This window comes from Gorilla gorilla, chromosome 4, assembly GCF_029281585.2.
Source record: "Gorilla gorilla gorilla isolate KB3781 chromosome 4, NHGRI_mGorGor1-v2.1_pri, whole genome shotgun sequence".
Taxonomy (NCBI): Eukaryota; Metazoa; Chordata; class Mammalia; order Primates; family Hominidae; genus Gorilla; species Gorilla gorilla.
Window position 1 is genome coordinate 52057144 of NC_073228.2, and position 16208 is coordinate 52073351.

At 41.1% G+C, this 16208-nt stretch overlaps 1 protein-coding gene across 3 annotated transcripts in view; it reads left to right on the forward strand.

Moving 5' to 3' along the window:
- Window positions 1-1005: 1005 nt before the first annotated feature.
- Window positions 1006-16208, forward strand: part of TOP2A (DNA topoisomerase II alpha) — a 30078-nt gene continuing 14875 nt past the window's right edge. Inside the window, exons 1-19 of one of the 3 annotated variants that reach the window (XM_004041770.4) lie at window positions 1006-1858; window positions 2735-2890; window positions 3118-3208; window positions 3563-3626; window positions 6009-6154; window positions 6342-6439; window positions 6667-6879; window positions 7816-7989; window positions 8179-8280; window positions 8388-8525; window positions 10998-11136; window positions 11504-11661; window positions 11954-12079; window positions 12686-12796; window positions 12939-13044; window positions 13135-13244; window positions 14743-14835; window positions 15135-15249; window positions 15353-15474. In XM_004041770.4, coding sequence (XP_004041818.1) covers window positions 1838-1858; window positions 2735-2890; window positions 3118-3208; window positions 3563-3626; window positions 6009-6154; window positions 6342-6439; window positions 6667-6879; window positions 7816-7989; window positions 8179-8280; window positions 8388-8525; window positions 10998-11136; window positions 11504-11661; window positions 11954-12079; window positions 12686-12796; window positions 12939-13044; window positions 13135-13244; window positions 14743-14835; window positions 15135-15249; window positions 15353-15474 — 2283 coding nt within the window. In that variant the 5' untranslated portion in view covers window positions 1006-1837. Of the gene's footprint in view, window positions 1859-2026; window positions 2046-2734; window positions 2891-3117; window positions 3209-3562; window positions 3627-6008; window positions 6155-6341; window positions 6440-6666; window positions 6880-7815; window positions 7990-8178; window positions 8281-8387; window positions 8526-10997; window positions 11137-11503; window positions 11662-11953; window positions 12080-12685; window positions 12797-12938; window positions 13045-13134; window positions 13245-14742; window positions 14836-15134; window positions 15250-15352; window positions 15475-16208 lie in introns of those variants that run through there. The other 2 variants (XM_055388176.2, XM_063706407.1) reach the window with 2 other exon arrangements.

The window sequence follows — 16208 nt, forward strand, 5'->3', positions numbered from 1 at the left end:
GCAAATTGCTGAGTTGGGACTGAAACCCAGGTAGAGGAAGGAAGCAATGAATGGAAAGAGGTGGCTCAGCTGGAATTAGTAGGCACTCAAATTGTGCAGTTTTTTTTTTTCTGGCTTCTTGTAAGGGTAATAACTTTGTTTAATCCACAAAACATTTATATGTAAGAGCAATTTTAAAACTTCAGTCTTCGCCGGGCACAGTGACTCACACCTGTAATCCCAGCACTTTGAGAGGCTGAGGCGGGCAGATCACTTGAGGTCAGAAGTTTGAAACCAACCTGGTCAACATGGCAAAACCCTGTCTCTACTAAAAAAAAAACAAAAATTAGCCAGGCGTGGTGGCAGGCGCCTGTAATTCTAGCTACACGGGAGGCTGAGGCAGGAGAATCGCTTGAACCCGCGAGGTGAAGGTTGCAGTGAGCCTAGATTGCGCCATTGCACTCCAGCCTGGGCGACAGAGTGAGATTCCATCTCAAAAAAAAAAAAAAAAAAGCAACAAAAAAACAAGCAAACAAAAAAGCTTCAGTCTTGGCATTTCCTTGTCAAATTGGAACAGCTGTTCTGGACTGCAGGGTTCACGGAGGTGAGCAAAAGTAGCCAGTCGGAGGGCATCTGGCCAGCTGGCTGCGGAAAAGGTTTCAGCCCCGGACGGCTGAGCCCACCCTCAGCTCAAGAGGCTACCACCACAAGTTATCCCTTTCGATTTACCAGTTGCAGTCCAGCGCTGCTCTACTGGGGACCTGAATGCTGCCCTCCATTTTGCAAAGCCTTTCTACATCCTTCCATTATATGGAACCCCCAAACCACAACTGTGGCACTTTTAATTATTTTTATTATTTATTTATTTATGTATTTATCTCTTGAGGTGGCCTCACTCTGTCACTCAGGCTGGAGTGCAGTGGAGCAATCACGGTTCAAGGCACCTCGATCTCCGATCTCCGGGGCTCAAGCGATCCTCCCTCCTCAGCCTCCGGAGCTGGAGTTACAGGTGTGCGACGCCTCGCCCGGCTATTTTTTTTCCTTTTTGGGTAGAGACGGGGTCTCGCTATGTTGCCCAGGCTAGTCTCCAACTCCTAGGCTCCAGCGATCCTCCCGCCTCGGCCTCCCAATGTGCTGCGAATACAGACTCCAGCCACCGCACACAGCCTACTTTTATTTCCTTGAAAAATGAATTCGAGGGTAAAGGGGGCGGGGTTGAGGCAGATGCCAGAATCTGTTCGCTTCAACCAAGCTGCCAGGCTGCCTGTCCAGAAAGCCGGCACTCAGTTTCCTCAGGAAAACGAAGCTAAGGCTCCCATTTCCCTCGCTAACAACGTCAGAACAGAGGACAGTTTTTAGATTTCAGGGATCTTAAATAGATTGGCAGTTCCTGGAGAATAAACATCCTTTGCTTTTCACCTGCACACTTTTGCCTCAGGCAACCCCTTCCCGCTTCCAAAGCCCATCTCTTCCAAGCTTTCCGCACGAGAAAACAAGTGAGCCCTTCTCATTGGCCAGATTCCCTGTCAATCTCTCCGCTATGACGCCGAGTGGTGCTTTTTGAAGCCTCTCTAGTCCCGCCTCCCTAACCTGATTGGTTTATTCAAACAAACCCCGGCCAACTCAGCCGTTCATAGGTGAATATAAAAGGCAAGCTACGATTGGTTCTTCTGGACGGAGACGGTCAGAGCGAGTCAGGGATTGGCTGGTCTGCTTCGGGCGGGCTAAAGGAAGGTTCAAGCGGAGCTCTCCTAACCGACGCGCGTCTGTGGAGAAGCGGCTTGGTCGGGGGTGGTCTCGTGGGGTCCTGCCTGTTTAGTCGCTTTCGGGGTTCTCGAGCCCCTTCACGACCGTCACCATGGAAGTGTCACCATTGCAGGTACGGCTCGCGGGAGGGACTGGCGGTGGAGCCTCAGCGCGGCCCGGGCATCTGTCTGGCCGCCCGTGACTGGTGAAGCTCCGGGGCTGCGGTCAGGCCGGCGACCGGCTTGGGAGCCCATATTCTCCATTCCCGGTTCCGGGGTGATCGTGGAGAGGCGGAAGCCCCTTCTGGTGCTAGTAGTGAAGTATGACCCAACTTCCAGGGTGTCGTGCGTTGTTGCCCTGTTTCTGGGGGCAGGAGTCCGTTGGTCCCGTAGTGGATCCATGTTACAGCGGCCCGGGTGCGACGTTATTGAGTCGTGCGTACAGATGCTTTCCCCTCCTGCCCTCTGCTTGAAAACGGTCTTGAATGTCCCCGATCTTGGAAAGGGCAGAGCCTGGCACAGTGTTTCTCTGGAGCAGCTGGCCAGCTTACAAAAGCGCCCCCTTCCTGAGTTCACAACGCTCAGGTGGCCAAGGGATTGAACGGATAGCCGCCCAAACTGCTGCTGCCGAACTAGAATTATTTACGGTGTCGTGTGCTCGGGACACCGTAAATAATTTACAATAATAGGCACTCGGTAAATAATGCATGCAGGAACTGAAAGAAGTGGGTGTATTTTATTGATGACATCTACCATGTTGCTCAAGAAAAGAGGTTTCCAGACAGACCCACTTGGTGAGATAATATGTGTCTGTTTAACCTGACACCTGGGGACCTGGCCGCAGCGAATTTAAATTGTCCTATTTGTACAAAACTGTCAACTCCACCACTGCCTACTAACAGATTGCAATGTGTGTTGACATCTCACTATGGTAGGCATTTTGTTCCTAGTTTGGGGTAAACTTATGATTAAAAATTCCCTTCTTTCTCTCTTTTTTTTTTAATTGCTAGCCTGTAAATGAAAATATGCAAGTCAACAAAATAAAGAAAAATGAAGATGCTAAGAAAAGACTGTCTGTTGAAAGAATCTATCAAAAGAAAACACAATTGGAACATATTTTGCTCCGCCCAGACACCTACATTGGTTCTGTGGAATTAGTGACCCAGGTAAAATCAAGCTCATCAAAGGCGGTTAACCTAGTAGTTGAAATGGATACTCTTCTTTCTGTACCTTTCATGTACTGAGTGTGACCTTTCTGTATCTCTCATGTACTGAGTGTCACTGGAACTGGCCTAAATATGGTAATACTTAATATGAACACTTTACGGTAATCATGATAACAGAACAATGAATATAGAGTAAAAATAACAGTATTTCTTTGCCTTATTTCTAGCAAATGTGGGTTTACGATGAAGATGTTGGCATTAACTATAGGGAAGTCACTTTTGTTCCTGGTTTGTACAAAATCTTTGATGAGATTCTAGGTGAGTAAATCCTTTAATATAAAGATCTGGTCAAATCTTTCGTAAGAAGTATCATTCCAAATAAAAATTTAAAAAAGATAAAAGTAAAAACAAAAAGTATCATTTCTACCAAACCTGCTGTAGCCAGGGCTCCTGTCATTTCAATTAATTGATAAAGGTGAGCTGGTTTCCTGGAGCCCAGGAGGTTGAGCTTCCTCCTAGAAACAGTACTATGGACAAAAATTGCTAAATTAACACCTTGTTAATGCCACTCCTGTGCTGTTTGGGAACTTTTTTTTCTATATCTTACTTAGAGTTACAGAATGTTTTTTAAAACACTAATTTCTTACAAATGTATATTTTATTTTCTTTCAGTTAATGCTGCGGACAACAAACAAAGGGACCCAAAAATGTCTTGTATTAGAGTCACAATTGATCCGTACGTCTTTTGCTTAGTTTTGTTATGTAGCTCGTTGCTATTGTTAGCTGCATGTATTTTGATTACTGGTGAAGTTGGCTTTTCCTAAACAGAAGTTCACAAAAGTACACAAAAGCAGAATGCTAAAATGAAAAACCTATGGATACCCACCACCTAGATCCAACAGTTGCCAACGTTTTTCCATATTTTCTCCATCTTTTTTTTTAATTAGTTAAATTTTTTAGAGGAAGGGGTCTTGCTATTTTGCCTGGGCTGGTCTTAGAACTCCTGGCCTGAAGCAGTCCTCCAGTGTTGGCATTATGGGTGTGTGCCATGGCACGCGGCCTATTTGCTCTGGATCATTTCAAAATAAATTACGGGACTTATGACACTTAATCCCTAAATATTTGAGCAAGCACCTTCAGTAATTGCTTTAAGTATTCTGGCATCTGGAGTTTTAACTTTTTCTCATGATGCTATTCAAACAGTAAACCAGTAGGTGGTGGTAGAGAATAATTTGATCTGACATTTCTGCTTATAAATGCGGGGTGTCCCTTTGTGGGTGATCAGGGTGCTTATTTCAGTTTTTTGTTAGTCTGATTGATTATGACAAAGTATACCTGGATTTTCCTAAGGACTCAATATCATAGTCTTTAAAAAATGTTGAGCTAGGGCCAGGCACGGTGGCTCATGCCTGTGATCCCAGCACTTTGGGAGGCCGATGTGGGCGGATCACAAGGTCAGGAGATCAAGACCATCCTGGCTAACACGGTGAAACCCTGTCTCTACTAAAAATACAAAAAATTAGCCGGGTGTAGTGGTGGGCGCCTGTAGTCCCAGCTACTCGAGAGGCTGAGGCAGGAGAATGGCATGAACCCGGGAGGTGGAGCTTGCAGTGAGCCGAGATTGTACCACTGCACTCCAGCCTGGGTGACACAGCAAGACTGTCTCAAAAAAAAAAAAAAAGTTGAGCTAATTTTAATTAGTTTTTTTTATAGATAATAAGTACTATGTAGAACAAGAACCATAATGTATATCTAGTTATTAACTAAAATATAGTACCATCCAAGAATTAACTTAAAATAACTGAAATAAGTTTTCAGCATTTTATTTGAGAGCAAGGCAGTTTATGATTGATATTGTTTTTCCTTTTTTTTTTTTTGTTTTTTTGATGGAGTTTTGCTCTTATTGCCCAGTCTGGAGTGCAGTGGCATGATCTCGGCTCGCCGCAACATCCACCTCCTGGGTTCAAGCAATTCTCCTGCCTCAGCCTCCAGAGTAGCTGGGATTACAGGCGCACACTACCACACCTGGCTAATTTTGTATTTTTTTTAGTAGAGATGGGGTTTCTGCATGTTGGTCAGGCTGGTCTCGAACTCCTGACCTCAAGTGATCTGCCTGCCTTAGCCTCCCAAAGTGCTGGGATTGCTGGGATTACAGGCGTGAGCCACTGCGCCCAGCCTGTTTTTATGTACTTTGTTGAGTGGGAACAAGAGATGTATAGATGATCCTCTTGAAAGGGGTATAATAGGCATGATGGCTCACTCCTGTAATCCCAGCACTTTGGGATGCCAAGGTGGGAGGATCAGTTGAGCCCAGGAGTAGTTTGAGACCAGCCTGGGCCTCATAGTGAGACCCTCATCTCTACGAAAAATTTAAAAATTAGCCAGGTGTGGTGATGGACACCTGCAGTCCCAGCTATTCAGGAGGCTGAAGTGGGAGGATTGCTTGAGCCCAAGAGGTCAAGACTGCAGTAAGCTGTGATCCTGCCATTGCACTGCAGCCGGGTGACAGAGCGAGATGCTATCTCAAAAAAGGAGTGGGAGTGGTGTATAATAATGTTTCCAGATTGTCCTTTTCTTTCCATTGGGCATAAATCATTTCCCTCTGTTTATCCTAACATTTTAAAATTTTGTATTTTTTCAACATTATCAGTGTCTATTCAGGTGTTGGAAAAGGTTTTTTTTCCTCTTGACTCCTATTTCAGGAATGTCAGGAACTAAGCATGGTGGGAAATGTTGTTCCTGCTGAATTTCAGAAGGTATATATGAAAAGTGCCAAAAAAAATTGAGGGCTGGGCATGGTGGCTCACATCTATAACCCCAACACTTTGAGCAGTTCTCCGGCTTCAGCCTCCCAAGTAGCTGGAATCACAGGCATGCGCTACCATGCCTGGCTAATTTTTTTTATTTTTAATAGAGACGGTTTCAACATGTTGGCCAGAACTCCTGGCCTCAAGTGATCTGCCCTCCTCAGCCTCCCAAAGTGCTGGGATTACAGGCACAGGCCACCGCGCCCAGCCTGAATATACATATTTTAGAAATAATAGTATTTAAATATTTTTAAATGTTAAGCATTCGTTTAATGTGTTGTACAATACAATTTTCAATCTTTTTTTCTTAGGGAAAACAATTTAATTAGTATATGGAATAATGGAAAAGGTATTCCTGTTGTTGAACACAAAGTTGAAAAGATGTATGTCCCAGCTCTCATATTTGGACAGCTCCTAACTTCTAGTAACTATGATGATGATGAAAAGAAAGTGACAGGTAGAGTACTGAGGGGAAATAACATATTTGTTACTAAAAATATATATATTTAAATGACTGTCTGTGGCATGAGGGTTAAAGATATGGAAATAAATCTCTATAATTGAATAGCTCTGCCAGTGATTAAGAAATAAAGCTGTCAATGAGATAGTAACAATAAAATAGTGTTTCATATTTATTTGCCCAGGTGGTCGAAATGGCTATGGAGCCAAATTGTGTAACATATTCAGTACCAAATTTACTGTGGAAACAGCCAGTAGAGAATACAAGAAAATGTTCAAACAGGCAAGTAAATAAGTGTCTTGTACCTTAATGATAAATGGTGGTAGTATAGCCATTTATAATGGCATTAATGATCGGTTTAATTTAAAGTAATTTATAAGCTATTGAAGTATGGAAAATTATTCATAAGCACATATATTAGGTTATTAGGACTCATAAATTTATGTTATTTACTTCCAGTTTGTGAGATGACTTGAATTTTTCATGTTTCCTATTCTTTACTTCCATAGACATGGATGGATAATATGGGGAGAGCTGGTGAGATGGAACTCAAGCCCTTCAATGGAGAAGATTATACATGTATCACCTTTCAGCCTGATTTGTCTAAGTTTAAAATGCAAAGCCTGGACAAAGATATTGTTGCACTAATGGTCAGAAGAGCATATGATATTGCTGGATCCACCAAAGATGTCAAAGTCTTTCTTAATGGAAATAAACTGCCAGTGAGTATTTTCCTGGATGTTAAGGATAATAAGGGATTTTGTAATCATTGTCAAGTGCAAAATTGAATTTTTTTCCCCTCCCATATGTTTTTGTTTGTTTGTTTGTTTGTTTGAGACAGAGTCTCACACTGTTGCCCGGGCTGGAGTGCAGTGGCACCATCTCGGCTCACCGCAACCTCCACCTCCCAGGTTCACGCAATTCTCCTGCCTCAGCCTCCCAAGTAGCTGGGATTACAGGTGCCTGCCACCACACCTGGCTAATTTTTTGTATTTTTAGTAGAGACAGGTTTCACTGTGTTGGCCAGGCTGGTCTCGAACACCTGACCTCATGATCCACCCGTCTTGGCCTCCCAAAGTGCTGGGATTACAGGCATGAGCCACTGCACCTGGCCCAACCATATGTATTTTCTTACCACTTCTCACATATGTTCTTGAAAAGAGAATGGTATGCCACATTTTTTAATCAGCTCATTTTAAACTTACTGAAGGAATTTCTTTCTCAAAGAAACACCTAAAATAAATATTTCATGTCCTTTTTTTATTTTCCTTTTTTTTTCTTTTCTTGATAACCTCACTGTGTCACCCAGGCTGGAGTACAGTGATGCAATCACGGCTCACTACAGCCTGGACCTCCCAGGCTCAAGCAATCATCCCACCTCAGCTTCTGGAGTAGCTGGAAATGCAGGCAGCACCACCATGCCCAGCTAATTTTTTTTTTCTTTTTAATAGAGGTGGGGATCTCACTATGTTGCCCAGGCTGGTCTTGAACTCCTGGGCTCAAGTGATCCACCCACCTCGGCCTGTGTCCTTTAATGACCATTCCCTTATGCCTATCAGTGAACATCATTGCATTGGTTTTGGAAAGTCCTCATAGTCTATCATTGAACCTATTTTTTAATAACTTTCTTAATACTGTTACCTTTAATTCCTGTACAGGTAAAAGGATTTCGTAGTTATGTGGACATGTATTTGAAGGACAAGTTGGATGAAACTGGTAACTCCTTGAAAGTAATACATGAACAAGTAAACCACAGGTGGGAAGTGTGTTTAACTATGAGTGAAAAAGGCTTTCAGCAAATTAGCTTTGTCAACAGCATTGCTACATCTAAGGTAATTTTATTCTTAAATTATTAATCATGATTTATCTTTACATATATGTGTTCTTATTGTTTTTAATATATAAAGTGGACTTGAATATTGGGCTAGCTTAGTATAAAGGAGGTTGAATTAGTTTTTAATGTTTGATTATTATAATTTTGAGGATACTGAGTTTTACGGTTTGGTATTTTTCCTTATTAGGGTGGCAGACATGTTGATTATGTAGCTGATCAGATTGTGACTAAACTTGTTGATGTTGTGAAGAAGAAGAACAAGGGTGGTGTTGCAGTAAAAGCACATCAGGTATGTGCTTTTGGCAGTTTTCTTTTTCTAAAGTCAAGGAAGAAGAGAAAGGCTATAAATAAAGCATGAGTACATTTTTAGTGGCTTAATATCAACTTTTATTGCAGGTGAAAAATCACATGTGGATTTTTGTAAATGCCTTAATTGAAAACCCAACCTTTGACTCTCAGACAAAAGAAAACATGACTTTACAACCCAAGAGCTTTGGATCAACATGCCAATTGAGTGAAAAATTTATCAAAGCTGTGAGTACTTAGAGGGAAATAAAAATAGAAACACCTGACTTTATTTTCCATTGCACTTCTTAGCTCTGCAGAAACAATGATTCTTCTCATAGTGAGCTTCTCCAAGTCTTCCCAATCTGAAAAGGAAGTGAAAAAGAGCTTTTCTTTAACTGATTTACCAAAGACTTAATGACCGTCTATATTTCAGTATTTCCCAATTACATTTTACCATTAAGCTTAGATCACTTTTGAATTAATCTAGCTGTTTAACAAACACCCTCACTTAAATGCCTAAGACTTGCTTTCAATCAACACATCCAAAATTGAATTTGTTACCTCCATACTCACTGATTTGCCCATACAAGCAGCCCCCCACTCTCCAACAAAAAAACAACTTCCTATCTTAGTAAAAAGCCCCAACCAACCTCTAGGTTGTATAAACAAGAAAGCTGGGAGCCTTCCTTTATTTCCCCTCCTCTCTAATCCGATCAATAAGAATCATCTCTTGGATGCTGCAGTAGCTTCTCACCATTGTCTCTTTTTTGGTTTACTACAATAGGTTCTTAACCTTCATACTGGTTAAGTCCTTTCCTTGGAATGCTTTTGAGTGACTTTTGTGTTCAAACACACATTTTTATCTTCACTCTCATTTGAAATCTTTCAATGACTTCCACTCAGGGAAAGTCCAAATTCCATAATTTGGCCAACAAGAAAGATCTGCTGTAATCTAATTACACCTACTTCTCCAACTCATCTCAGTGCCAGTTTTTCGTATATTGTCCTGTTGCTTTTAAATTACTGAAAAGCACAGTGCTCTTCCCCTCCTCAGAGTTTATTCACATGCTAATCCCTCTGCATGAAATACATCCTTTTCACCTGGCTACTTTAGGTCTTGTCCTTTCCTCAGGAAAGCCTTTACTTTCTACCCTTCCCCCCACCTAAGTTGGTTCCAATATAATATTGAACATACCTTATTAGCAAACTTTTTGCTTATCCATAACACTTATAACACTGTAACTTATTTTATTTCTGTCTTTTTTTTTTAGGCAGAGTCTCGCTCTGTCGCCCAGGCTGGAATGCAGTGGCACGATCTCGGCTCACTGCAACCTCCGCCTCCTAGGTTTCAGTGATTCTCTTGCCTCAGCCTCCCGAGTAGCTGAGATTACAGGCATGCATCACCATGCCTGGCTAATTTTTTTGTTGTTGTATTTTCAGTAGAGACAGGGTTTCACCATGTTGGTCAGGCTGGTCTCAAACTCCTGACCTCAAATGATCCACCCATCTCGGCCTTCCAAAGTGTTGGGATTACAGCTGTGAGCCACTGTGCCCAGTCTTTTTTTTTTTTTTTTTTTGAGACAGAGTCTTGCTGTGTTGCCCAGGCTACAGTGCAGTGATGTAATCCTGGCTCATTGCAACCTCTGTCTCCCAGGTTCAAGCGATTCTCCTTGCCTCCTGAGTAGCTGGGATTCTCCAGCCTCCTGAGTAGCGGGGATTACAGACATGCACCATCACATCCAGCTAATTTTTGTATTTTTAATAGAGATGGGGTTTTACCATGTTGGCCAGGCTGGTCTTGAACTCCTGGCCTCACTTGATCCACCATCCTCGGCCTCCTAAAGTGCTGTGATTACAGGCGTGAGCCACTGCACCCAGCTATGTCTGTCTTCTATGTTGTGTCTTAAACTTGATGAGGACAAGTGTCTCAATTTGTTTTATTTGTGTCTAATTTTATTTATTTATTTTTAATTTTTTTTTGGAGACAGCTTCTTACTGTTTCCCAGGCTGGAGTGCCATGGCTTGATCTCAGTTCACTGCAACCCGCGCCTCCCAGGTTAAAGCAATTCTCCTGCCTCAGCCTCCCAAGCAGCTAGGATTACAGCCATCTCACCACCACCATGCCTGGCTACCTTTTTTTTTTTTTTTTTTTTTGAGACGGAGTTTCACTTTTGTCACCCAGGCTGGAGTGCAATGGTGCGATCTTGGCTCGCTGCAACCTCTGCCTCCTGGGTTCAAGCGATTCTCCTGCCTCAGCCTCCCGAATAGCTGGAATTACAGGTGCCCACCACCACGCCAGCTAATTTTTGTATTTTTAGTAGAGCCAGGATTTCGCCATGTTGGCCAGGCTGGTCTCAAACTCCTGACCTCAGGTGTTCTGCCCACCTTGGCCTCCTAAAGTGCTGGGATTATAGGCGTGAGCCACCGTGCCTGGCCTAATTTGTTTTAACCACTATATCTCCAACAAGTAGCTCAGTGCTAGCACAATATAATTATATAGCAAATATTTATTGAACGAATGAACCAAAGGGAGCAGCTCCTTCAGTGGTGATAACCTGACATGGGAAGATGTGCCACCCTCTACCCAGAAATTATTGTTCTACATCTTTTTAATTTTTGAATCATTTTTATTTTTATTAAGGCTCATTTGTACTCTAGATTTCTGATAGATCCCTTCTTCCCTAATATGATCCCTAATATGAATCTTCTCGTTTTCAGGCCATTGGCTGTGGTATTGTAGAAAGCATACTAAACTGGGTGAAGTTTAAGGCCCAAGTCCAGTTAAACAAGAAGTGTTCAGCTGTAAAACATAATAGAATCAAGGGAATTCCCAAACTCGATGATGCCAATGATGCAGGTATATATTTAATAATGTTTCCAAACTTTTAAGTCTTATAGTTGTTATTTTATTCATTAATGGCATACCACGGATATTTATTTTTCCCTTGACAGAATAACTATATTCAACAGAATAACTTGTTAAAAATTGACCCGTTTCCTATTATGGAAGATTTAGGTCATTTCCATGTTATAAATAATATTGAGGTGATTATTTTGGAGTATAAAACAAGAATGTTTATATTATGATCTATTACCTAACAAATAATTTTGCTCGTTATATAGTAAATTGTGTTTTATCACAAGGCTATAAACAGCATGTTCAAGTTAGCATATTTGAGGTTGAACTAAATGTGCTAATATTAATATGTATATTTTTATTTTAGGGGGCCGAAACTCCACTGAGTGTACACTTATCCTGACTGAGGGAGATTCAGCCAAAACTTTGGCTGTTTCAGGCCTTGGTGTGGTTGGGAGAGACAAATATGGGGTTTTCCCTCTTAGAGGAAAAATACTCAATGTTCGAGAAGCTTCTCATAAGCAGGTAGAATATAAAATGATCTTCAGAATCTAAATCTAATTTATAATACAAGACTTTATGCTTATATTTAATTCCCTCATTAGGCATTTTAAAATATATTTTAGACAATTTGTGCTTATTTTGAGAAATTAGGCACATTGTAGCCTATTTTAACAGACCTTTCTGATGTAGTAAATTATAAGCTAATAGCTCAAAATACTGGAGCTCAAGAAAATCCAAGCAACATATACTGTTAAATTTCTTTGTTCTTTTCAAATTTATAAACGATGCTTTTTTTGGTATATGTCCATTTCAGATCATGGAAAATGCTGAGATTAACAATATCATCAAGATTGTGGGTCTTCAGTACAAGAAAAACTATGAAGATGAAGATTCATTGAAGACTCTTCGTTATGGGAAGATAATGATTATGACAGATCAGGTCAGATTTGTTATTAAATTTTTAGATTGTTCAACTAAATTGAGCATGTCTTAATTTAATTTCATTGTTTTTTGCCATGAAAATAAATTACTTAAATAGGAGCTTTATTCATCATCTCTAATCAACATCTAATCAGATATGCTTATATCATATGTATGTTGCAAATATGGGTTAAGTGAGTCTGGATTTGAACAGACCTTTTTTGATTCCCATAGAAAATTTGACAAATTGCCAGTAGGTCAGTCATAATATTTTTTTATTTCTAAACAATTCTTGGTTTGTTTGAGATGGAGTTTCGCCCTTGTCGCCCAGGCTGGAGTGCAATGGTGCAATCTTGGCTCACTGCAACCTCTGCCTCATGGGTTCAAGCGATTCTCCTGCCTCAGCCTCCCGAGTAGCTGGGATTGCAGGTGGATGCCACCACACCCAACTAATTTTTGTATTTTTAGTGGAGACAGGGTTTCACCATGTTGGCCAGGCTGGTCTCGAATGCCTGACCTCAGGCGATCCGCCCGCCTCGGCCTCCCAAAGTTCTGGGATTATAGGTGTTAGCTACCACGCCCAGCCTAACAATTCTTTTGAACTTTGGCTTTCAAATCTTTCTAGGACCAAGACGGTTCCCATATCAAAGGCTTGCTGATTAATTTTATCCATCACAACTGGCCCTCTCTTCTGCGACATCGTTTTCTGGAGGAATTTATCACTCCCATTGTAAAGGTACGCTAATTTCTAAGTACCATCATGGATATTTTAAGACCCTACTCCTCAAACCTGGATATACATATAAGCCCCATCACATGTAGTGGTATACAGGGGATCCCACAGTGTACAAAGCCACAGTCATTGTTTTTTATCACAGGTGTCTAAAAACAAGCAAGAAATGGCATTTTACAGCCTTCCTGAATTTGAAGAATGGAAGAGTTCTACTCCAAATCATAAAAAATGGAAAGTCAAATATTACAAAGGTTTGTAATGAAACCCATATAGAACTTCTCATTTTATTATACACCCTGTACAAGACTATATGAGGGAACTTGGTATTTTTGGTTTTATAGGTTTGGGCACCAGCACATCAAAGGAAGCTAAAGAATACTTTGCAGATATGAAAAGACATCGTATCCAGTTCAGATATTCTGGTCCTGAAGATGATGCTGCTATCAGCCTGGTAGGTTTGAGTTGTATTTTATATACATTCTAGTTTTAGAAATCACTACTTTAGTCAGTTGAAACATTTACATTTTTGTATAAGACTCCGTATCAAAAAAAAAAGAATGTTTTATAGAATAGAATGTTTCCAGTAAGCATATCCCAGAGAAGGAATCAGATATTTTAGAAAATTTTGATTTTTGGCTGGGCTTGGTGGCTCATGCCTATAATTCTAGGACTTTGGGAGGCCAAGGCAGGTGGATCACCTGAGGTCAAGAGTTGGAGACCAACCTGTCCAACATGGTGAAACCCCCTCTCTACTAAAAATACGAAAATTGGCTGAGCGTAGTGGCTCACGCCTGTAATCCCAGCACTTTGGGAGGCAGAGGCGGGCAGATCACAAGGTCAGGAGATCAAGACCATCCTGGCTAACAAGGTGAAACCCCATCTCTGCTAAAAATACAAAAAATTAGCCGGCCGTGGTGGCACGCGGCTGTAGTCCCAGCTACTTGGGAAGCTGAGGCAGGAGAATCGCTTGAACCCGAGAGGCAGAGGTTGCAGTGAGCCGAGATCAGGCCACTGCTCTCCAGCCTGGGCGACAGAGTAAGACTCCATCTCAAAAAAAAAGGAAAAAGGCCAGGCATGGTGGCTCACGCCTGTAATGCCAGCACTTTGGAAGGCTAAGTCGGGCAGATCACAACGTCATGAGATGGAGACCATCCCGGCTAACACGGTGAAACCCCGTCTCTACTAAAAATAAAAAAAAAATAAAAAATAAAAAATTAGCCGGGCTTGGTGACACGCGCCTGTGATCCCAGCTACTCCCGAGGCTGAGGCAGGAGAATGGCGTGAACCCAGGAGGCGGAGCTTGCAGTGAGCTGAGATGGTGCCACTGCACTCCAGCCTGGGCGACAGAGCGAGACTCTGTCTCAAAAAAAAAAAAACAAAAAAGGTCGGGCGCAGTGGCTCACACCAGTAATCACAGCACTTTTGGAGGCCGAGGCGGGTGGATCACCTGAGCTCGGGAGTTCAAGACCAGCCTGACCAACGTGGTGAAACCCCATCTCTACTAAAAATACAAAATATTAGCTGGGTGTGGTGGCGCGTGCCTGTAATCCCAGCTACACGGGAGGCTGAGGCAGGAGAATCACTTGAACTTGGGAAGTGGAGGTTGTGGGAGCCGAAATCGCGCCATCGCATTCCACAAGAGTGAAACTCCATTTCAAAAAAAAAAAATACAAAAATTAGCTGGGCATGGTGGCGGGTGCCTTTAATCCCAGGGGCTCGGGAGGCTGAGGCAGGAGAATCGCTTGAACCTAGGAGGCAGAGGTTGCAGTGAGGCAAGATGACACCATTGCGCTCCAGGCTGGGCAAGAGAACAGTAACTCCCGTCTCAAAAAAAAAAAAGGAAAACAGGATTTTTGTTGTTTTTCTGTTGTTCGTTCTTTGTAGAAGGATATTTTGGAAGCTATTAGCCTATTGGTACCAGTGACATCTTTTCATCCTTTAATTTATAGGCCTTTAGCAAAAAACAGATAGATGATCGAAAGGAATGGTTAACTAATTTCATGGAGGATAGAAGACAACGAAAGTTACTTGGGCTTCCTGAGGTAAAAGTTTTAAATATATCCCACAAAATGGATTGTTAGACTGACCTTTTGGTATTGATACTATAGCAAATTAAACTTACTGAATAGTTATTTTAGTAAAAAATTTGATATGATAGAGTTGTGCAGCAGTTAAATTTGCTTTATCTTTAAAACATATAAAATATTTCTGTATTATTCAATATTTTTTAAAGACTTAAGAATTACAGAAATAATTCTTAGTTCTGAAAGGTTTCTGTTTGATTTTTGTGTTGAGCATTGTTTAGACCGGTAGACTCATGTAATACTATTTGGTCCTTCAGGATTACTTGTATGGACAAACTACCACATATCTGACATATAATGACTTCATCAACAAGGAACTTATCTTGTTCTCAAATTCTGATAACGAGAGATCTATCCCTTCTATGGTGGATGGTGAGTTCCAATTTGTTAGTCTGTTTTCATTGTAAGATGGAAATCAAATTCCAAAAATGGTTAAATTTAGGATACTTACGTTTGCTCTTATTTCATTTTAAAGGTTTGAAACCAGGTCAGAGAAAGGTTTTGTTTACTTGCTTCAAACGGAATGACAAGCGAGAGGTAAAGGTTGCCCAATTAGCTGGATCAGTGGCTGAAATGTCTTCTTATCATCATGGTGAGGTAAACACACAATCCATGTTTCCAGAAAGCATTATATCAGAAATCCCTGCAGAGTCATTCTCAAAACAGATTTGGTGAAAGTATAAGCTCATATATTCATAGTAAAGAACAAGTTGGTAAAACCTGTGAAAGAATAAAACTACTTGCCCTTTGATTTCTGAAAGTAATATTCCTGCAGGGATATTCATAAGTCTGCAAAGGTCTACATTAAAAAATACTTAGTATGTTTATTATAACTTTGTGATGTCAAAATTTAGACCTCCACTGATTTGAAAATTGTTATAATAAATTGTGACACATGTATGCATGGAATCAGTGCTGTAACTTCAGTAAAACTGTGTGCACTGACACTGAGGAATATCCAGGGTCTATTCGTAGGTGAGGAAAAAAAAGAGACAGAACAATAACTAAAAATGTCTACAAGGATATGTTCCAAATTGTTCACTTTAGTTACCCCTGAGAACTGGAAAGGGCAACTTTCACTTTTTATATGTGTCTGAATTGTTTGACTTTACACCAATGTTTTGTGATTACTTTTTGCATTAATTATGTAAAACAGTTTTAAAGAACTAGATTGCCTACAGGTTTCTAGAATTTTAAATATAATGGTTGTCTTGTTGCTTTCAATCAAAATATAGTAGGGATACAATAAATTTTCACCCAACGAACATTTGTTGAATGCCTACCATGTACCAGGTATACAAAAATAAATAAAAATATGTTCCTTATCCCCA